Genomic DNA, 23,344 nt, shown 5'->3' with positions numbered 1-23,344 from the left:
CAGCTCGCATTGATGTGCCATCCTGGATGAGCTGCTCTACCTGAGCAACTTCTGTGGGTTCTAGACACTGCTTCATGCTACTGTACCTCTAGGGGTGAGAGCAATGACAAAATGCAAAAGTAACCAAAACAACTGCCAAAAAGAATGAGAACAGAGAAATGGTCTGTGGTCACCCCCTGCAGAACCACTCCTTTATAGGGGCTGCCTTGCTAAATGCGTATCATTTCTACCTGTTGTCTGTTCCATTTGCACAGCAACAGGAAAAAATTATTCACAATTGGTGTAGATTCCTAACTGGACAGGTTGATTTCACAGAAGTGGGATTGACCTGGAGTTACAATGTGTCGTTTAAGTGTTCCCTTTATTTTTTTGAGCAACATATAATATATACACACACACACACATATACGGTACATACATAAATATGTGTGTATATATTTATTTCTATAGAGAAGGCTTTTGGTGAGAACCTCAGACACTTTGCCACATCTCATATATATATATATATATATATATATATATATATATATATATATATATATACGTGCATATAAAAAAATAAAAATGTATAGCTACATTCATGATCACTGGTACATTCAGCAATTTAGAAATTTTCCTGTACCCAATGCTATTAGTGTGTTTTGCAACAATAAGGTTGCAAAGTTCTTGAGACAGCTCGCTAGATTTACTCATCATGAGATATTTAATCTTCTACCCACTTTTATAAATATGTATATATAACTTTTTTCTAATTTTCTAAAAAGGTGGGCCGAGTTAAATTTTTGTGTTGGTAAATGCTGAAGAGACGGTAGTTCCCGGCTATTGGGCAGTGAGCCAAAATACACCACTATTACATAATGATGTTCAATCGTAAAATCAAACAGATGAGCAAGGACTCTCCTTCGTACCTAATCGATCGTGCTCTCTTCTCATGTAATCATAGTCGTGCCAGTCCTTCTTCCCCGGCCCTTTGTCATTGACATATTCATCTTTATGCCTGATCAGAGGTACCTACAAATGAGATGGAGACAAAATGTTCAGGATTTTCAGATTTACAGTGAGAAAATGCCCAATGCACATTCACGTATTATCTAAGCAGCCATTAAGCAGAGTAAAGGGAACGTGTATTGCAGATAAAGTGTTCAGTGTCTGAAGAGTCCTAGGGGTGGAGCTCTCCAATTTAAAGAGTCCCTAATACAGTCAAATTAAAAGTCCATATAAAAAGAAAACGGTAATAAAATTGTACATTGAAACTTTTTACATCTCCTTAATCTCATCCCATCCTTTAGTAGGATTATTTAGGATCATAAAAAGATTTGATTTTGTCCAAAAGCAGCGCCCCCACCTGTCCGCAGGCCGTGTGCTGTACTGCAGTCTCATTTTCTTTAACGGAGCATAGACAGGTATGGCGCGATTTCTGGAAGGGAGCGGTCATTTTTTTACCAATCCTGGATAAAAACCCGATCCCTCACCTACTGCATTGCCCAAAAGTGAATGACATTTTACCAAATCTGCGTAAAAATTGTGCACTGAAATCATTTTTTCCTGTCACTTTTTCAAGCGGAATTTGCCTGTAAAAAAGATGCCGTCTGCACAGACCCTAAATGTCATTCTTCATTGCAGGGTCTAGAATTTAGTTCATGAACCAGGAGGCTCAGGATGAACATCGCTATAGTGTTTGATACTCAAAAGTGGGAGGATATATAGGAGATACAGAATTAAGATTGTTCAATTCCATTCCTTCTCTAGAGTCACAGTGGATCATAGAGCTAAATAAATATCTCCGGGGTCGGCGCACGTTTAGCCTGACCGGTGACAGCCAACCCGAGACGTTTACACCAATTAGGCAATGAAAACGAACATCACCGCTATGAGCTTCCACTGTGAAGCTAATTAAAGAAAAGTGTTAATATACCGGATATATGTAATGGCGGAGAAAACACATCATATCCAATTACACCAATCTAGACATTTATAGCTAATAAAGAAAAAATAAAACCGTAATAACTGCAACGTCTCATCAAGGGCTGCGCTCACTTATATCCATTCTACGTCTGAAAAGTGATAATTGTAAGAGGCAGATAAAATACGAAAATAAATATCTATCGAAGGCAGGAGCGCGTTCAACTGAGACGATTCGAGAATAGTGGCCTCCTTACAACCTGGCTCTCCAGCAGTAACCGTAGACCATCTCCAACACTCGAAGACGCCGATCACCCATGTATTACATGGTCGCCCATAGACATTCCAGGTGTAGAGTGCTCCCAAAGTAATAGATGTAGCAAAAGGGAAAAAAATACCCGAAAATCTAGAAAGTAAAAGCATTCTTAAAAACACAACGCGTTTCGACTGTATCCAGCCTTCCTCAGGTGTCTGGAAGTTGGTCGGTTTACTGGGCTCATATACACCTATCCAGAAGTTTTCCCGAGAACAGAAAACTAGTTTTGGGAAAACTGTTGGGATAGGTGTATAGGAGCCCAGTATATCGACCAATCTCCAGTCACCTGAGGAAGGCTGGGTAGAGGCGAAACACAGTGTTTTTAATAAAGTCTTAATTTTTTTTTATATTTTTGGTATATATTTTTTCTTTCGCTACATCTACTACCGTGGGAGCGCCCTACACCTGTTGGTGTCACTACCGATCATCACCCACTGCTGGAACTCACCTAGAGCAAGTTCCAACCGCACCTACTGGATTCACTTCTTAACTTTGGAGTTGTTCTCGAAACTTGTTTTAATCCTTACTAATTTACTACGTGCAGAAAGCCCCATTTTCTTTCCCCTTCCATCTTACCCGAAAGGAAAAATCCACTATTCCCTTTTATAAACATGGCTAAAGAGGCATAACTGCTGGAAAAAAAATATGTGATCGCGCTATGATCGACTGATCGAGGGTGTGGCCTAGGAAGGGAGTGGTCCTCCTGGGGCGGGAAGCAGTCACATGACACATATCCGCTCATCTGTATGATTCCAGCATTTATAAATGATCACTTACTTTCTGGATAATTTACACCCTTCCTGTTTATAGGGGATAGCTTGGTACAAACTCTTTAAATCCTACAGAGGGTATTTTTTCATTGCCATATAGTCCACTAGCGGTCTGATTTCTGCTTTATTCTCATGTGCTGCTTTTCCAGTTTTTTGAAGATTTTTATCCAAAAACAGTAATATTTAACAGCAAATTAAACAAACCAAAAATGACAAACAAATTAAATAAAACGCACACAAGAAAGAAAATACTGCATCCTCGGCTTGGAACGGTTCTCTCAGGCTTGTGCGCTGTTCAGTTAGGAAATGTAATCTGACATTTAATCAATGCAGTAGTTAAAGGGGTTGTCCAGGTTTGAGAGCAACGTCTGCAGACTGGCGAGTCATGACAGAGTGCAGTTCACACTCCGCTGTGATTCCTCGGTATTGAAGATGCGAGCTGTTACGCGAAATTTTTGCGATTTGCAGACGCGCGGTCACATGCAGACTAGACTCATTCGGGTTCTCTCACTAGAGGTGAATTGAGAGAAGCTGAACAAGTTTAGTCGGCATGTGACCGCTCGCTTGCACCGGCCATAACGGGGAGTCCAAATTCTCACGAACCACTAGTAAAGCTGATGAGATGTCCCAGGACTAGGTCCTCTGTTCTGGAGGGTCCACAGCAGCTGCATGATCTGTGTGCTCCCTTGCTATTATTTTAGGTGCAAACAGGCCTGAAGCCAAGGAGACGAATGTCTTGTACTTATTTTATGTACACATCTGTCTAGCCTTTCTGCCCAGATCCCAGTAACATATCTCCCCACCACCCATGGTCGAGGGTCACGGTAATGCATCTAGATGAGGGCTGACGAGAAGTCGATGTGTCAGCCTCCCGCAGGAGCACTACAGGACACAGCAGGCAGCTTTATATCCAGAAAGTGTACATAAAGATGAGGATCTAAGCAAGCCGAATAAGGGGGGAGAAGATAAATCCCCTCACCTGCTCCTTGCAGCTGCAAATAACAAAATCCTCATTCTAAGCACCATTTGGAATTCATGACGCTTTCCGACGACGCGGCTCCCAGCGGTAACCATGGAGTTTACTGTGGTATTGTGTCTTACACAAGCGGCACAGTGTTCCCGTCAGACTGCGGGAAGCTCCAGACCATGACAAAAGTCACTGTCTCCCATGGCGGCTATATATAGCCAGCCATTTACTAATCCTCAATTATACGCGGATCACACCTATCATGGGGGCGAGGGTATCCGAAGCATTAGGGCGCCATTTGGGGATGCGGTTAGGATTCATTACTGGAAATAAAAACCTAACGATGCATTTAACAACAATGCTTAGTGTCCCCTAAGGAGAAGCGGCACCGCGGGGCGCCAACACGAATACAGTCTGCAGCCAAGGGGCTTCTCGTGGTTTACCTCTTACTCAAGGGTCCCTTCATTGAGCTGTCCCAGACGGTAGACCCTCATCTGTCAAACATTGGTGGTCAATCCTGAGATTGATCATAGAGAATCCAACAATAAGCAGCAGTATCATGTGAAAAATACAGCAGAAAGTGATTAATTTCCCTGCAGCGCCTCTACAGGAAATGAGATGCATTACACAGTCCTCAATGGAGCACTTTACAAAATAAGACATACTTTGTAGCCACTGTGGCTAACAGATTTAGCTCCTGATAGTGAGAAACAATTTTCTTAATTCCCTAACAGAGTATTTAAAATGGGTTTTTGAAGCCTCAAAACCCTTTAAGGGAAACCGGTCACTTCCCAAAAATATGATTTTTTTTTTTACCTGGTGTAAATGCTGCTGTTCTTCTGAATCCGGCGTTGTTTTTTGTGCGTTCCTGCTCCTCTCCCTTCCTGAGATATGGCCCCTTTTTCCCTGTATGCAAATCTAGTTGATATTGGCAACTGGGTGTGGTCCTAGGGAAGATGCCCACACCTGCTTGGTCAAGGAGATCAGATTTATATACAGAAAAAAAGGGACCATATCTCAGGAAAGGAAGGGCGCAGGAATACACGAAAAACAACGCCGGATTCAGGAGAACAGCGGCATTTACACCAGGTTAAAAAAAATACATATAAAGTACAGACCAAAAGTTTGGACACACCTTCTCATTTAAAGATTTTTCTGTATTTTCATGACCATGAAAATTGTACATTCACACTGAAGGCATCAAAACTATGAATTAACACATGTGGAATTATATACTTAACAAAAAAGTGTGAAACAGCTGAAAATATGTCTTATATTCTAGGTTCTTCAAAGTAGCCACCTTTTGCTTTGATGACTGCTTTGCACACTCTTGGCATTCTCTTGATGAGCTTCAACAACCAGAAATGGTTTTCCCTTCACAGGTGTGCCCTGTCAGGTTTAATAAGTGGGATTTCTTGCCTTATAAATGGGGTTGGGACCATCAGTTGTGTTGTGCAGAAGTCTGGTGGATACACAGCTGATAGTCCTACTGAATAGACTGTTAGAATTTGTATTATGGCAAGAAAAAAGCAGCTAAGTAAAGAAAAACGAGTGGCCATCATTACTTTAAGAAATGAAGGTCAGTCAGTCCGAAAAATTGGGAAAACTTTGAAAGTGTCTACAAGTGCAGTGGCAAAAACCATCAAGCGCTACAAAGAAACTGGCTCACACGAGGACCACCCCAGGAAAGGAAGACCAAGAGTCACCTCTGCTTCTGAGGATAAGTTTATCCGAGTCACCAGCCTCAGAAATCGCAGGTTAACAGCAGCTCAGATTAGAGACCAGGTCAATGCCACACAGAGTTCTAGCAGCAGACACATCTCTACAACTGTTAAGAGGAGACTTTGTGCAGCAGGCCTTCATGGTAAAATAGCTGCTAGGAAACCACTGCTAAGGACAGGCAACAAGTAGAAGAGACTTGTTTGGGCTAAAGAACACAAGGAATGGACATTAGACCAGTGGAAATCTGTGCTTTGGTCTGATGAGTCTACATTTGAGATCTTTGGTACCAACCACCGTGTCTTTGTGCAACGCAGAAAAGGTGAACGGATGGACTCTACATGCCGGGTTCCCACCGTGAAGCATGGAGGAGGTGTGATGGTGTGGGGGTGCTCTGCTGGTGACACTGTTGGGGATTTATTCAAAATTGAAGGCATACTGAACCAGCATGGCTACCACAGCATTTTGCAGCGGCATGCTATTCCATCCGGTTTGGGTTTAGTTGGACCATCATTTATTTTTCAACAGGACAATGACCCCAAACACACCTCCAGACTGTGTAAGGGCTATTTGACCAAGAAGGAGAGTGATGGGGTGCTACGCCAGATGACCTGGCCTCCACAGTCACCAGACCTGAACCCAATCGAGATGGTTTGGGGTGAGCTGGACCGCAGAGTGAAGGCAAAAGGACCAACAAGTGCTAAGCATCTCTGGGAACTCCTTCAAGATTGTTGGAAGACCATTCCCGGTGACTACCTCTTGAAGCTCATCAAGAGAATGCCAGGAGTGTGCAAAGCAGTCATCAATGCAAAAGGTGGCTACTTTGAAGAACCTAGAATATAAGACATAATTTCAGTTGTTTCACACTTTTTTGTTAAGTATATAATTCCACATGTGTTAATTCATAGTTTTGATGCCTTCAGTGTGAATGTACAATTTTCATAGTCATGAAAATACAGAAAAATCTTTAAATGAGAAGGTGTGTCCAAATTTTTGGTCTGTACTGTATATGGAAAGTAACAGGTCATATTTAAGCCCAGGATAGAGGTTCTTCCATATAGGAACTACACATGCCTGACTCCCATTCACAATATTATGAAGCAAAATTAAACGCATGGTCCAAACCTTCCAGGGACTTAATAAGTGATCGGCACAAGATATATTGCAGTGAATAGTTAATGACGATAAGACGCCAATTCTAATATATTAAGACTCGGAAAGGAGAATAAATCGACGTATGATTGACAGGCGAGTCGCTTCTCACACAGGAGTAACAGGTTTTATCTACAGTTCATCTTTGGCTTGGGCTTTCAGGAAATGGTGGGAGATGTGTTTTTAGAGATGGATTATAAGTTTAGCTCATGTTCCAATATGAGAAGTCACAGTACACAAAACCAGATTTCCTGTGGTTTTGGCTTAAAAACCCCAGCAGGGGTCAGTGATTTTCTGCTGGTCATTTACGAGCGCTGTTTATAATACCCTGTGGTTACAAACATGGACACTGCAAGTTGTAAAGGCATTTCTCACTATTATTTGCAGGGAAAAGTCACCTCGTATCTGCTCTATTTATCGTTTTCTGGACTGTCTTCTGTGCGTCGAGATATCCATCACTAAAAATCGAATGCAGCATTTGGCCTTCCCAAGTATTTTAGTGGTTAATGTTTTTGTTTTCATTTTCATTGTACTGCTTATTACACTGGTCTAATGGTAATAATAATCATCTTCAATGAGACGTATGAGGCGACATTCCTATATATAGTTCACCCACAAGTACAGGCTGCATCCACATAATGACAGCTATTGTACCTGAACAAACAGCGCCCTCCCACAAGCTACGGCGGCAGAGTGCCCTCCCGCAAGTTACGGTGGCAGAGTGCCCTCCCGCAAGTTACGGCGGCAGAGTGCCCTCCCGCAAGTTATGGCAGCAGAGTGCCCTCCCACAAGCTACGGCGGCAGAGTGCCCTCCCGCAAGTTACGGTGGCAGAGTGCCCTCCCGCAAGTTACGGCGGCAGAGTGCCCTCCCACAAGTTATGGCAGCAGAGTGCCCTCCCACAAGCTATGGCGGCAGAGTGACCACCCACAAGTTACGGCGGCAGAGTGACCACCCACAAGTTACGGCGGCAGAGTGACCTCCCACAAGTTATGGCGGCAGAGTGACCTCCCACAAGTTATGGCGGCAGAGTGACCTCCCACAAGCTATGGCGGCAGAGTGACCTCCCACAAGTTATGGCGGCAGAGTGACCTCCCACAAGCTATGGCGGCAGAGTGACCTCCCACAAGCAATGGCGGCAGAGAGACCTCCCACAAGTTATGGCGGCAGAGTGACCTCCCACAAGTTATGGCGGCAGAGTGACCTCCCACAAGCTATGGCGGCAGAGTGACCTCCCACAAGTTATGGCGGCAGAGTGACCTCCCACAAGCTATGGCGGCAGAGTGACCTCCCACAAGCAATGGCGGCAGAGAGACCTCCCACAAGTTATGGCGGCAGAGTGACCTCCCACAAGTTATGGCGGCAGAGTGACCTCCCACAAGCTATGGCGGCAGAGTGACCTCCCACAAGTTATGGCGGCAGAGTGACCTCCCACAAGCTATGGCGGCAGAGTGACCTCCCACAAGTTATGGCGGCAGAGTGACCTCCCACAAGCTATGGCGGCAGAGTGACCTCCCACAAGTTATGGCGGCAGAGAGACCTCCCACAAGTTATGGCGGCAGAGTGACCTCCCACAAGTTATGGCGGCAGAATGACCTCCCACAAGCTACGGCGGCAGAGTGACCTCCCACAAGCAATGGCGGCAGAGTGCCCTCCCGCAAGCAATGGCGGCAGAGTGACCTCCCACAAGTTATGGCGGCAGAGTGACCTCCCACAAGTTATGGCGGCAGAGTGACCTCCCACAAGCAATGGCGGCAGAGTGACCTCCCACAAGCTACGGCGGCAGAGTGACCTCCCACAAGCAATGGCGGCAGAGTGACCTCCCGCAAGCAATGGCGGCAGAGTGACCTCCCACAAGCAATGGAGCATACTGCCCTTCACAAGGAATATCAAAGATTTCCAACAGTTTCCAGCAATATCTGTAACTTCCAACAGAGAACAGATGTGAACAGGTGCAAGCTAATAGTAGCCATCTCCATATCCATATATAACTAGGAAATAAAGCTGCTCTGTAACCTATGATTATTTTTTTTTTGTTCCACTAAAACGTCATAATGGAGCACTGGGGCGACCTGAGCGGCTGGCAGAGTCTTACCTTTATGCCAGCCCCTTAGACAATGCATCCTCAAGTGAGTGCCGCTCCTGTGCCAGCTCCCATTCACGTGTGGGTAATGTGCATTCACCTGTGTAATAGTGCATGTATTGTTTGGAAAACTCGCTGCGGTCAGGCGTCCCCCAAGGAGGGATTGGAAAAGTGCTGCTGTAAAAGCCTTGTGCGCGGTTACCTGCGACCACATTCACAATTATATTGTGTGGAACACCAAACTACATGTTTGATTTCAAAGATGGAGAGAAAAGCAGAAGAGCACACCGGGAGCACGAGCGGCACAGGAAGAGCAGCAATCTATTAAAAGGGTTTCAAATTAATCACCACAGGACAAGGGATAATCAATGGGGGCCCATCGGTCACAACAAGGGTCCCAAGCGTCAAATCCTACTAACTGCGGTCCGGACTGATCGCGCTTCTGCGTCACTAATGGTCTACGGGACTGATGAGATAGCAAAGTACACCTCCACAGAATTCTGACTTCAATTAGGTTTAAGACCCTCATTGTACTGATTGGTGGGGGTCCCACAACCAAACTTATCACCTATTTTGTGGATTGCTCATCAAGGTCATTCACTCCATAAAAATTGGCAAAAAGTTAACATTTTGCACTTAAAAGAAAATTTTACGTAATTGAAGTCATGCAGCTTTCCACACACACACACTGAATGGCCTATGTAATCCTTAAAGGGGTTGTCCGGCCTCAGGGTACAAGCCTGCAGTTTCACTATGTGACTGCACACTTGTGAATCCTCACATCGCGATCACTGTGTGCAGTCAGGATTCTCCAGGAGCACAATTTGCATACATGCGGTCACATGCCGACTAGACGTGCGTGGCATTGATCAATGCAAGTGAATAGAGTGAGGCCACATAAGTCTAGTCGAAATGTGGCCAGATTTCATGATTTGCATACACGTGGTCACATGCCGACTAGACAGGCGTGGCCTCTTTCAATGCAAGTGAATAGAGTGAGGCCAGATAAGTCTAGTCGAAATGTGGCCAGAAGTATGCAAATCACATACTTGCTCCTGACGCCGGAGAATCCTCAGTGGATTCACAACCCTGCAATCACATAGAATAACTGCAGACTTGTACCCCAAAGCCAGCAAACCTCTTCAAAATGACAACCCCCTTCTTAACAGCTCCACTGTCCATCATAAAAAAACAAAAAAACTGCGTACTTACCTCCTGGACTGGTGCTTCATTGTACTGTTTTGTCAAGTAACCGCTGCAGTCAATCTATGGCAGCTGATTGACTGCAGGCTTTACTGCTCCAGAAGAGTGGATTTCGAGTTCTGATCAGCCGCTGATTGTCTGCAGCAGTCACATAACATAATGTAGCCGATCAGCGGACATTTAACACTGCCCTTACACATTATAAAAAATAAATAAAAGGTTCGGAGGTTCATGCCATTTTGCCAAAATAGATCAAATGGTAATGTTCATTTGTCAATTAATACATTTCCAAGCGGGAATAGTAAAATGCAAAGTTCGAAAAAAAAGATGCTCCAGAATTGTTATTTGTTGAAATATCAGGTCAGAAATAATAATTCTGCTTCGGCCCTTACATTTCGGGAAATCTGCTAAGAACTCAGGCTACCAATCTGTGGCCGACGACCAGCTCCCGCTGAGAAGATGATTACCAGTTATTGTGAGTCATCAGGATGCGGTAAAAAATAAAAGAAGACTTTATGAATGCAGCAAAGTCAAAATCCTTTAATTCCTCATCGGTTAACATGGAAAATCTGATAATCTGGCACTTCATTTATTCAGCACAGAACAGCAGTATGATGTAGAAAATCAGTCAAAAGAGTTTATGTGGCCATACGCAAATGGGAGTGGTAAGTAGGCGGCTGGCGGACACGCCTGATAATCGGCCAACCGGGCATGTATTCTCAAAGTGGAGTGGAAAGTAAGTAGCTGGCAGACATCCGCGATCTCCCACGAGAACCAAGGATCAGGCATGTTGAAATCCAACATGCCCAAGTCTTATATCACCCCCCCCCCCCCCAACATCAGTGATAATCTGCCACCAATCAGTTTATACATTTTTAATAACTGGTCAAGCATGACGATATTTCCAAAGGAAGTGGGAAGAATATCACATTTCAAATTATTATGCAAATTGAATTTAAACGTCATAAGGTTTCAAGCAATACGGAAAAGAAAAAGGATCTCTCTCTGCTGCCGAAAAGCCCCAAATAGTGCAATACCTTGGTCAAGGTATGAAAACAGATATTTCACGAAAACTTGAGCGTGACCACCGTGAAGAGATTTTTGAGCACGGCCGGGTTCGTGCAGATAAAGGCATAATGGGGAAGGTTTCTGCCAGATAAATGTATCTGATTAAGACAGAAGATGATAAAATACCATTACAAACCGTAAATAAGTAGTTTAAGTTGCTGATGCCTCTGGAGTCCTGCGAACCTCAAGGTGTAGCATCATAAAGAGGCTTGCAGTTCTACTATTTGGCAACCCCTAAACAGTGCTCACAAGCAGAAACAAAAATATTTTAAGACAGTCTTGTTTACTGAAGAGCGATGTGCAACCATGGATGATTCAGAGAGGTGGTGTATTGGATGGTTGGTGCATGGCCACCATACAAGGCTACAACATCAGCAAGGAGGTTGAAAGTCATGTTTTGAGCTGCTATCAAGAAGAGTTAGCTGGTAGGCCCTTTAAGGTCCTTGAAGATGTGAAAATGACCTCGGCAAAGAAATGAAATTCAACATGTCCAAGCTTTCTTTAACCCCCCTCATCATCAGTGATAATCTGCCACTGATCAGTGTATACATTTCTGATAGCCAAGCATGAAAGTATTCACAAAGGGGAGGGGAATGTAAGCAGCCGGCAGACACCCATGATCTTTCATAAGAACTAAGGATTATTTCACTGTCTGTACATTTAGATGCATAGACAATCACGTCTCAATGCTTATTACTTGCAACTTTTCAACATTATCCATGAAACATCTTCACATTTTAAACAAGAGAAATCTAGCCTTGGGATATCTAGAACACTGACTTGTTCCAGGAGCCCCAGAGGTAAAACCGGTTTCTGAAAGTCTTTTATACCGAGAACAAATAAATCAATAGATTCTACACCAAAGAGACCCAGCAACACAAAGACATGGAAAAGTAAAGAATATCTTTTTTTTTTTTTTTACTTGGGGTGACGCAGGTTTCGTTGCAGTGAGGCACGTTCTGGATGAATAAACCAACGAGTAACAGATATATAAAAAATGCTTAGATCGAAAGAAATCTAAGAAGATTGATTAGGGTTGTTCACTTGGACAAGCTTTTTTTTTTTTAATTATTAAAAATCTTCTAGAAAAAAAACAAACAATACATTAACGATGTGTTGCTGGGACTCCAGCAACAAGTTGTAACCTCTGGGGTTAGTGTTCAATCTCTCTGCAGTGCAACCGCAGGAGAAATGAAGAATAACACTGTGGGGTCCTCCAAAGAGAAAACCTCTGCTCTGTCTAATAGATGGCAGTCCTGAAATAGTGAGTTCCCTCTTAACTCAGGATTACCTTTGAGACTATCTGAAAATGGATTTTCTAGATAAAACATTCACTTTGAGGGTAAGGAGGCTAATAAAGGGCAGTCCTGAAGGAGAAAGACCTTCCTCTATGAAATTATTATTTATTTATATAGCACCATTAATTCCATGGTGCTGTACATGAGAAAGGGGTTACGTACAGAGTTATAGATATCGTTTACAGTAAACAAATTTACAATGACAGACTGGTACAGAGGGGAGAAGACCCTGTCCTTGTGGACTTACATTCTACGGGATAATGGGGAAGAGACGGTCGAGGGTGCGGCAGCTCTGGTGATGGTGAGGCGGCAGCTCTGGTGGTGGTGAGGCGGCAGCTCTGGTGGTGGTGAGGCGGCAGCTCTGGTGGTGGTGAGGCGGCAGCTCGGGTGGTGGTGAGGCGGCAGCTCGGGTGGTGGTGAGGCGGCAGCTCGGGTGGTGGTGAGGCGGCAGAATGGTTATTACAGACTGTAGGCTTTCTTGAAGAGATGGGTTTTCAGGTTCTGTCTGAAGGATCCGAGGGTGGTGGATAATTGGACGTGTTGAGGCGTGGAATTCCAGAGGATGGGGGATATTCGGGAGAAATCTTGGAGGCGGTTGTGTGAGGAGCGAATAAGTGTGGAGGAGAGATGTAACATTTCTATCCCTTGAGTGGCAATTTTTGAAAACCCCATAAAAATGGAGAAAGCCACAAATGTGCAGCCTCCTCCCCATTCCTCGAAGTGCACACAACAGGGCTTTATTTTCAAGACAGATGGGGGTCCCAGTGGAAGAATCTGGTTAAGGTGCTAAGCATGTGCGTGTGTTAATAGAGTATCTTCGGCAAGCTTGAATACTATGTTCTAGCCCTCACAGCTGCATGTATCGCGAGTGTTCAACAGTTGCAACACATGCAGGGATTGTCTAACAAACAGGAAATCCCTGCACGTGTTGCGGCTGTCGAACAGCCGCGAGACATGGAGTTGCGGCGACTCGTCATTTACTGCCTATCTTGCCTACCCCTGGGTTTAACTTTTAAGATCATTTTCCAGAAACCCCCAAAGTAAATAACGTCTCTATGATAAACTTACAAAATAAATTCCTAGGTGCCGTAACGTTCCCTTTCGACGCCCCGTTCTAGGTACATACACGCCAATCTGTCAAAGATAAGGTCTTCCAGCTATCACTCCAAAGACTGCCAGATCTGCATCCTACGTGCAGCAGCTTCCAGCACTGTGCGCGTTTCTCTTTGAAAGCAAACATCAAGGTCTTATTATCTATGTGCCAGTCTTTGCATGTGTTGTTAGGATGAATAATAAGCCATTACTGTAAATGTCAGCCCAGCACGAGTCGGGTCACAAAACTAGACCACAGAGACCGTAATGCAGCAGCGACATGAATAAGAACACGCTAATCGCGGCACTAATAAGAAAAACTCACTTCTCCATGACTTCAGAAGACATTTTCCACCAGGGTATAAGGCGAGTTGTGTTCTCTCCAGTCATCAAGCGCAGGTTTCCCTACTCCGGTTTTCTTTAATGACTTGTATGGGTCGGTCTCATTTGAGACCAGGAAGAAAGTAGTGCCTGGTGCAATTTTTCCCTCGCGGACAATGGGGCCCGAGAGAAAAATCGTTCATCTGAACAACCCTACTGAATGTCAGTGTGATGTCCGTGCGCTAGCCGATCAAAAAAAACGGACGGCACGAGTTCAATTTATACTCTAGAGCCATTAATTCTAGCTCAGTTATATGCATGACGTGATAATATTAAACGCTAACTTGCTTACAGAGAACAATGTGCAATCTGTTGGCTCGACAATCACTTGACAGCATGCGTATCTGATTCATTTCTAAAATGACGCCAATACTTGAAAACACTCCTAGGATAAGACGTTTTATCCCTCCGCTGCTGTAATGGATCCTGGCGCCCTATGAACCCGCTTATATTGCTGTCGAAAATCATAGTCGTGGAACGGGAACTGATCCCTGGCTCGGCGCCATCTTCGCTCTTTCCCCGTCCTGGCAGATTCCACGACACAATAGGACCTGATGAAAGATACTTGTCTAATGTGACAGTACTTAGTCTGAGAAAGTGGACAAATTACAATGTAACCCATCCGGGAGTAAACTGATCTCAGCCGTCAACCAACGTCCTCTCCGCCAGCAGAAAACAACCAATCCTCAACATCAGGCAGCTCCTGAAAGGCATGAAAAAAATCACAACGGGATAAATTATAAAAGGGAGGAATGATGTTGGATTTTTTTTTTTACTCCAGAAACAATGGACATCTTAACAATGACCCATGTGAGCCACAATAAAGAATAAAAGAGTAAAACCTTGTGGGGGGCGCTGCAGGGAATTTGATCACTTGCTGCCAAGTTATTCCCCCTTTGATTCATAAAAGCGGTCCGCTAGAGATTAAATCAGTCTTATCAAGGGATACACCCAAAACGAATTGTGGCCTCCATCCTGCTGCCAATTTGACAGTAGAACGCAGCAGTACTATGACTATACATGAGAAAACTACTCATATTTAGGCTTGAGGGTGGTGGGTTTCTTTAACCTTGATGACTGATCAAGTGATTGAGGTGATCCAGCAAAAGTGAGACAATCACTAAAACAGCACAGCGCCGTAAGATGTACAGTATAGTGGTCATGAATGGTACTGCAATCTCCCTGATTCACAAGAATACATGAAAAATTGCAATACTATTCATGACCACTATATGCCATTTCCAGTAATGGGTTAGTAGGGGGCTCCACACTCGGCAACCCCACTGATCAAGGACGGCAGCGCACCAGAACCCGTACATTGTGCAGTGGCCATGAATGGCACTACAGATCTCTCCCCCTCAAGTAAATGGGAGAAAGCTTCGGCGCCATTCAGGACCAGAGCTGTGCGCCAATATATCAGAGAACTTATGCCCTTCAATCGGATGATTAGTGAGGGTCCTGGGAGCCGCACCCCTATCGATCTGATAATGATGACCCCTCCTAAGAATAGGTCCCCAATATTAGGGAGTACCTTTCAATGTAAAATGGTTGAGTCGACACTAAAAAGATTTTCAATCACTAATAAATTATTCATCGAGGTCCACTCGGGCGTCTCGGACCGCCAACTACCGGTAGGAAGTAATTATCCGAAACGTTCCTACGCTCGCTATATAGAATAGAGCATTTTGTGTAACTGATAATTAACCAGTAACGCTTCTCATGCATCAGCGATGTTGTCAATATTCTAGTACTTTATTATTCAAACTCGCAGCCTCCTGCGCCCCAGCGTTATATGACGACGCCTACGTTAATTAGTTGTCATTTGCTGGTAGAAATATAGCTGCAGGTTATTTAATTAGAGCCCTAGCTCTACCCAAACGCTAATGAAAGTGGTTGTCTCGTCAAAGACGATCAGTTAACATGGGAGCTGAGGCCACAATCTGCTGATAGCTGTGGATCCGGGGCAAATAGGATAAGTCTCGGTCAACCAATGCCATGTCCAAGACATGGTGGTCCATATATTATACGAGAGCCAAAGACACTGTTTAATAGCAATGAAAGCTGTTGTCTCGTCAAAGCCAATCAGTTAACATGGGAGCTGAGGCCGCAATTGTCTGATAGCTGTGGATCTGGGGCAAACAGAAGTAATCTTGGCCAACCAATGCAGTGTCCAAGACATGGTGGTCCATATATTATTCTAGAGCCAAAGACACTGTTTAACAGCAAGAGACTCCACAATAGCTTATATATGGCCATAATCCACAAAACCCTAACTTTCAGCTTTCACTAGTCAGAAAGAGATGCTAAAATGATAGATGAGGGTACAAACTTTGAGACCCAAATCCATCCCGCGGAGAATAAGAGGAGATGTGGTTCTTGTTAGTCTTCGTTCATTCCCCACCAGCCACCTTATTTTGTGGGACAGAGGACACTTTCTAGACATGATTGCAGGTCCCAGACGTGAGACATGTTTCGTTCAGACATTTCTACCTCCTCCAGTAGATATCCCCTAAGGTGGAAACCTTTGGTGGTCAACCCAATTCCACCACGAGCTATAGAAGGTCTACATTATGGGGCCGCAGCAAACACCAACTCCTATCTCAGCGTCTTGGAATATTGACTTTAGTAGCAGTTATCTGGCCCTCAGCTCCACCGACAAGAAATTTTACCTGCATTTCTAAATGTCTGTCATTCATGTCAGAGGGCAAGGCTTGTGCAGAGCTAGTGACGTGCACAGAGGACGGACGTCCAATGCTTGGCTGATATCTGCTCTGAATCTGAATCATACGGGCTGCAATGTGTTACTCACGAGTCTTTGACCTGCAATTCACTGCAGAGAAGTGCTTAAGAAAGGCCCGAGGCGGTGAATGTGATTAGACCCGTCTTCCTGAAACATTCCCCAGCCGATGGAGATACTGCTGATAGGTTGCTAACAAGCTCACAATGTCGAAACACAGGGACTGGTGGAAGAACCGGCACAGAATGTCCTTCTAATGTATATTCCACACACCTTCAGAGTGAAATTGCATTTGTAACTTATATATTTTTTATTTGTAAGTCGATGCGATTCGGTGACCAAATCAATCATCGCATCAAATTGGAAATTGACTCCCGGCAACCCCACCGATCAGTTGATTAAGGGTGCCAACTAGCACAGCTCTATACACCGTTTAGTGGCCTTAAAGGGAACCTGTCACCACGTTTTTGGAAGATGGGATAAAAATAGCGTTAAATAGGGGCAGAGGTGGGCATTACATTAGTGTGTTTGTTATGCGTTTATTACCCACCTAAGTTGCCGAAATACCTTTGCAAAGTCTCCGTTTTCGCCTGTCAATCAGGCTGGTCTGGTCAAAAGGGCGTTGTCTTCCCCCAGATTTTGCGTAGTTTTCCGTTGGTGGCGTAGTGGTGTGCGCATGCCCAAAGTCCTGAATCCTCTGCCAGGGGATTTAAAAGAGCGCGCTGTTCGTTTTCATTGGTGATCGGTGGGCGCGGCCATCTTCCTTTGGCCGCGCGTGCGCAGAAGCGGCGCTCTGCTGGCCGCGGCTTCAGGAAAATGGCCGCCGCGATATCCATCTGCGCACGCGCGGCATCCCGCGGCCATTTTCCTGAAGCCGCGGCCAGCAGAGCGCCGCTTCTGCGCACGCGCGGCCAAAGGAAGATGGCCGCGCCCACCGATCACCAATGAAAACGAACAGCGCGCTCTTTTAAATCCCCTGGCAGAGGATTCAGGACTTTGGGCATGCGCACACCACTACGCCACCAACGGAAAACTACGCAAAATCTGGGGGAAGACAACGCCCTTTTGACCAGACCAGCCTGATTGACAGGCGAAAACGGAGACTTTGCAAAGGTATTTCGGCAACTTAGGTGGGTAATAAACGCATAACAAACACACTAATGTAATGCCCACCTCTGCCCCTATTTAACGCTATTTTTATCCCATCTTCCAAAAACGTGGTGACAGGTTCCCTTTAAGTGGTTTTGCAAGGACTCACCCATACAAGTGAAAAGGAGAGAGCCTGCAGTACCATTCACGGCCACTACAAAGTGTGCCACTTCCCATGAGCTGCATCATCTTCAATCGGCTGATCATGGGAAAGTCAGACTGCCACCGCTCCGACATTGATATCCTAAGGATAGGCCGTCAATATTGGAGTCATGGAAGACCCATGGAGGATGAATTACCAATACTGGAGTCTAGGAACACCTCTGAACGACGAATTCATTTGTCTGGGCATCTTGGTTCGAGTGTGGGCCACTAAGCATAGACTGGCTTCAGGTCTCCAGAGCTGAACTAGACAACCTCATTTACACTTATGAGTTTGGGTCAGAGTACCAACAGCCGGACTGTGATTTTTTTCCCCATTCATGTAAATGGACAAGCTGCTTTTGAGTGCGTTTTTCACACTTGTGTGAACAAGCCCTTGGGAAATATTTATAAAATTCTCAAATATATTCTTGCAAGCAGGTCCAAGGAGCATCTGTAGACATCTTTGAACTAAAAGCCTGCCTTTCACTGCAGTAAGTTCGGCTTCTTTATAGAGGCGTTGGCAGAGTCCTCATAAGAAAGGGAAATTCAGATGGATCCTGGATTAGCAGAGCTCAGGTCTCAGAGGGCCACTTGTCGAAATAATAAAATAAAGGTAGCTCGTGGGGCTGAGGGACCTCAGCTGGGATGCCGCCTCGTCTAGAGTCATTCCAGGATGTAATGTCATAAGCCGCGATGACAGCTCCTTCTCCCAGCCGGCTCTGACCTCACCGAGGACGGTAGTTGGCTGAGATGTGAAACTCATTCTGATTTTGCATCACTGCAACTTCTTCCTACTTGGCCTGTCTCGGAAAATTCTGCATGGTTCGAAGGAACGTATGTCAGTAGTCTGCTGGAAAACCTGAATACCCTAGAATTTCATTGACTGGTTTGAGATTTTCTTGTCACCTTCTATATACTCCCCTATTGCTGCCAGTCTCTAGAGTTCATGTTCTGATTATTATTCTCATGTGACCACTGCTGACAATCACTGATCTTAGCTGTGACATAGCATGGTCAACGCATGACCTCTGAGGACAGTAATTGGCTGCAGTAATCACATGTGAGTGGTCAGAACCTCAACACTGTAGAGCAGCTAACAAAGTCTGGTGGCACTACCATAGCGGTGACGCCAGATCAGCGGATTAATAACCTGGTACCTTCTGCCATTTTTTTTCCTCGTAAACTTGGACAATCTATTTAAAAAGTTTGAATGAGTTTTCTCCATGACAAACATTTATGGCGTATCGGCTGATGGCATCCACATTCGCTGGGCACAACTCACGAGCAACGTCAATGACTGCGGTAGAAAGAAACCTGTAGACAGCTTGAGAGATGTTGTTGACCTCTGCCACTTGGCCGCTTTCCAGTCAAATTTCTAAAAATGCCCTAATATGCTATATTCTGATGCAGGCAACTCTAAATAACCCAATTTCTTACTCCTTGGTGGACTTCAAAGTCATCTGCTGCAATGAAAACTGTGGATGGCGGTAATAATCTTAGGCGAGGAGAGGCGATGGTGGGAGTAAATCATAGGACACCACCACCAGCTATGGATACTGTCCGCTGTTTATAAAGCCTATCCGGGGGCAGCTGGAGGTCTTGAACTGTGGTGCACGAGTAAGAAATAGTGGGACTTAAGAGTTGCAGGCGTCCGTAAACCGCATTTTAGGGCTTTGACCGGAAAGTTGTCAATTTCTACCTTAGGTCAGTTGGATCAACCCTCTATATAGTCATGTAGGTCATAGAACGATGAATAAAATGATACCTTGATATCTGCAATCCGATGTCTTATTCCAGAGAAATCCATTTTTTTCCTAATATGTAAATGAGCTGTTAAGATCTACGGGCGGGATATACATCTCCTTAAGAATCTGCCTCCAGAGATTATTTTAAACGAAAGGCGGCGTTAAGCGTGAGACATGTAGATCAGGAGAGCAGACTGTCATCCATTACATGTCTCGCACTGGTTACTCCTCGTTTCATTTATAATAATCTGTGGAGGAAGATTCTTGGGGAGATCTATGTCCGGCCCAGAGATCTTAACAGCTCATTAGGAAAAACATGGATTTCTCTGGAATAAGAAATCGGATCGGAGATATCAAGGTATCATTTTATCCAGCTTCTTATGACCTACCGTACATATAGACGGCTTAGGAGGGTTGATCCTACAAACCAACACCCTTCAACACAGAATGGCGTGCATGTGATTGCTGTTGACTGACAGCCATGCTTAAGAACCCCAAAAAAAAGTACATGGTCAAATTTAGTCTGTCCACAATACTCAACAGTACCATCCAACGTGCAAAAGCGTCAGATGGTCAGGATGGGCAGTAGAACAAAAGCACAGATACGACCAGGGCTGTGGAGTTGGTAAGCCAAACCTCTGACCCCGACTCCTCAATTTCCATGACACCGACTCCATCAAAATGGGCTCCGGACTCCGATTCCGCGACTCCGACTCCATAGCCCTGCCAGGGCTGTGGAGTCGGTAACCCAAACCTCCGACTCCTCAATTTCCTTGACCCCGACTCCACAGCCCTGGATACGACGCAAGGATGTTCTAGTCCCGGAGAACCTCATTAAGTCACGTAACCCTTACAGGAGTCAGGACTCATGGCCAATATTGACACTCAAGTGTTAATCTTGGCAAAAGAACCAATAAATCATCCTTCAAGCAGTTTTATACCACACCAAAATTTCCTAAACCTGACAATGTAGATTTTCAGCATATGTTCTTGGATGACGGCTCAAGCTGTTGCTTATTAAGGATCTCTTTCAGGACACACATAAAAGATCTCTGCGCCAAAGACTCACAAAGACGAGCGTTCTCGCTTCCCCTTAGCCGGCTCGTGTATCGTTTGCTAATTGTATAGCTTCATGATACAGGTGACCTTACTAATCACCACCCGGGCAGCACATTTTCCTACTGAAGTAGCTATCTGGTAAGCAATTATTTGCCGCTGTACAGAAATGTTAATTTCATGCTCGGTAAACACATTTCTTTGTGAAACATCGGCTCGGCTAGGATGGCAGATTGCAACTTCACTAATGGCAATCATCTCAGACAAGAAAGGCCAAGCTGCTCTTTAACCCATTAGGAGAGGGATGAGCGGCTTCGGTTATTGCCGTATTAGAGATTACAAATGGGACTGACAATATTGGTTCTAAAACTTTAAAGACCTTGGTGGAAAAAAAAGTCAAAATCATAAAATGATGATTTCCGTTCAAATGGCCAATAATTACATTGCTGGTCGCGGTTGTCTCGTCTCATTATGGATTCAGGACAGCGAGAACTGTTTTCCGACCGCAGAACGCCTGATGATCAGTTGATCGCTGCAGATCTAATTTCAGGAAGTCCCTTGCAGCAGCCACTAATGGGGAAATGCAGTACTACATGATGGTCAAGTAAAGGGAACAGGATGGCAGGATTTGAGCCTTAAGGCCATGTTCACACGTTGCGTTTTTTGCTGCGGATTTTTCCGCAGCGTATTTGATGAAATCCGCAGTGCAAAAAGTACTGCGGATTTATCGCGTTTTTTTGTGCGTTTTCCACTGCGGTTTTAGACACCTGCGGAATTTTAACATGGAGCAGGTGTCAAACCGCTGCGGATTCTGCACAAAGAATTGACATGCTGCGGAATGAAAACCGCAGCGTTTCCGCGCGTTTTTTTCCGCAGCATGTGCACTGCGTTTTTGGTTTTCCATAGGTTTACATTGAAATGTAAACTCATGGAAAACTGCTGCGGATCCGCAGCGTCCAAAACGCTGCGGATCCGCAGCAAAAAACGCAACGTGTGAACATGGCCTTAAAATGCTACCGACCTGTTATCCAGGAATCCAATTAACACAAGCAACCAGCAGATATAGTAACAATGACAGCGCTCCTCAAAAATAAAAAATAAAAGTTTGTTCCTCTAAGCCTCATGATCCTATCTATCATCAGGAGTGCACCGTTCCTCTGTCACCGGGCTTCCTGCTTGTCGGGGGAGTGGTGCTCTCCTGATGACAAAGTTCAGACCTTCGTCATGGCAGAGAACCTGGCCTCAATCGTGTGACTTCCCATGCTGTAGCTTTGTTTCTGAAGCGTTAGAGAAAGGCAGAGCCATTGAAGAGGACTGGTTACAAATAAAGAGGAGTAGATCAATTTGGGGGACTCATGTCCAGGTCAGTGGTCCCTTGAGACTAGACGGGAGTCCTGCGAATTTCTTCCCTTCCTTTCATCTTTGGCTGGAGAGACATGACGGACTGATGACGTTGGGACAGCCCTGTCTACTGAAAAGTCAGGGATGCCAGAAGGTAAGAGATTCGCTTGACTCCCGTCCAGCCACCAGGTAGCACTGACCTGGACTGAAGTCTCGCGAATCGATCCGCTCATTTCTACTTACAAGTTCTACTGTAAAAAGCTTACAAGATCCAAGCTCTTCGCTGAAGAAACCCCTGATAAACAAAAGAGGTGGTCCGTAAGCAGTACACGATAGAATTAAATATCTGTGTTTAATAACTGAGCTGTGGAGTTGGAGTCAGAGCCCATTTTGGAAATTGAGGAGTCGGAGGTTTGGCTTACTGACTCCACAGCCCATCATAGAAATTGAAGAGGCAGAGGTCTGGCTTACTGACTCCACAGCCCTGGCAGGGTTGTGGAGTCGGAGTCGTGGAGTCAGAGTCGGAGCCCATTTTGGTGGAGTCGGAGTCATGGAAATTGACGAGTGGGAGGTTTGGCTTACGGACTCCACAGCCCATCATAGAAATTGAAGAGTCGGAGTTCTGGCTTACTGACTCCACAGCCCTGGCAGGGTTGTGGAGTCGGAGTCGTGGAGTCAGAGTCGGAGCCATGGAAATTGAAGAGTGGGAGGTTTGGCTTACGGACTCCACAGCCCTATTTAATAACCCCTTCGTTCTCATTATTGGTGAGGGAAGTCCTCCGATGTAATGGAATATCCTTGGGATGGGGTTACCCCTTCAACTTTTCCAATGTAAGTGGAGTAGATGCTCAGTACGGCATCCTATAGGCTCAAACAAGCACCATAGCAGCAAAAAAAAAAAAAAAAAACGGTCCAGAAATCCTCTCCGCCAAATTCAGATCACGAACGTTAATTGTGGCATTTGCAACAGTTGCGGCTATTAAATCATCAAACAATTCTTCTAACGTATCTTTCGGCCAGCTAAAGTTACAAGGTTAATTAAGTGTGTGAAGCACCAATAAAGTGAGATTTAATGGATCTATAAATTGTACGCGATTAGTGCATCTGAGGATTGTAACTGTTTTACACGCCGGCGACAAATGACGGCTATGTAATCCTTTTAGTGCGAGAAGATGAGGCTTGGATAGCGCAGCGGCGTCAGAATCATAGCCAGAACTTCATAC

General features: G+C 44.9%; 1 protein-coding gene across 1 annotated transcript in view; it reads right to left on the bottom strand.

Annotated features, from left to right (window-relative positions):
- The window catches only part of GALNT10 (polypeptide N-acetylgalactosaminyltransferase 10), a 125,604-nt gene that overhangs the window by 45,921 nt on the left and 56,339 nt on the right, over nucleotides 1-23,344 (bottom strand). Inside the window, exon 2 of the mRNA XM_077266397.1 lies at nucleotides 909-1,011. Coding sequence (XP_077122512.1) covers nucleotides 909-1,011 — 103 coding nt within the window. The remainder of the gene's footprint in view (nucleotides 1-908; nucleotides 1,012-23,344) is intronic.

This window comes from Ranitomeya variabilis, chromosome 5 (assembly GCF_051348905.1).
Source record: "Ranitomeya variabilis isolate aRanVar5 chromosome 5, aRanVar5.hap1, whole genome shotgun sequence".
Taxonomy (NCBI): Eukaryota; Metazoa; Chordata; class Amphibia; order Anura; family Dendrobatidae; genus Ranitomeya; species Ranitomeya variabilis.
Note: the sequence above shows the minus strand (reverse complement) of the source record. Positions and strands in the feature narration are given on the sequence as shown.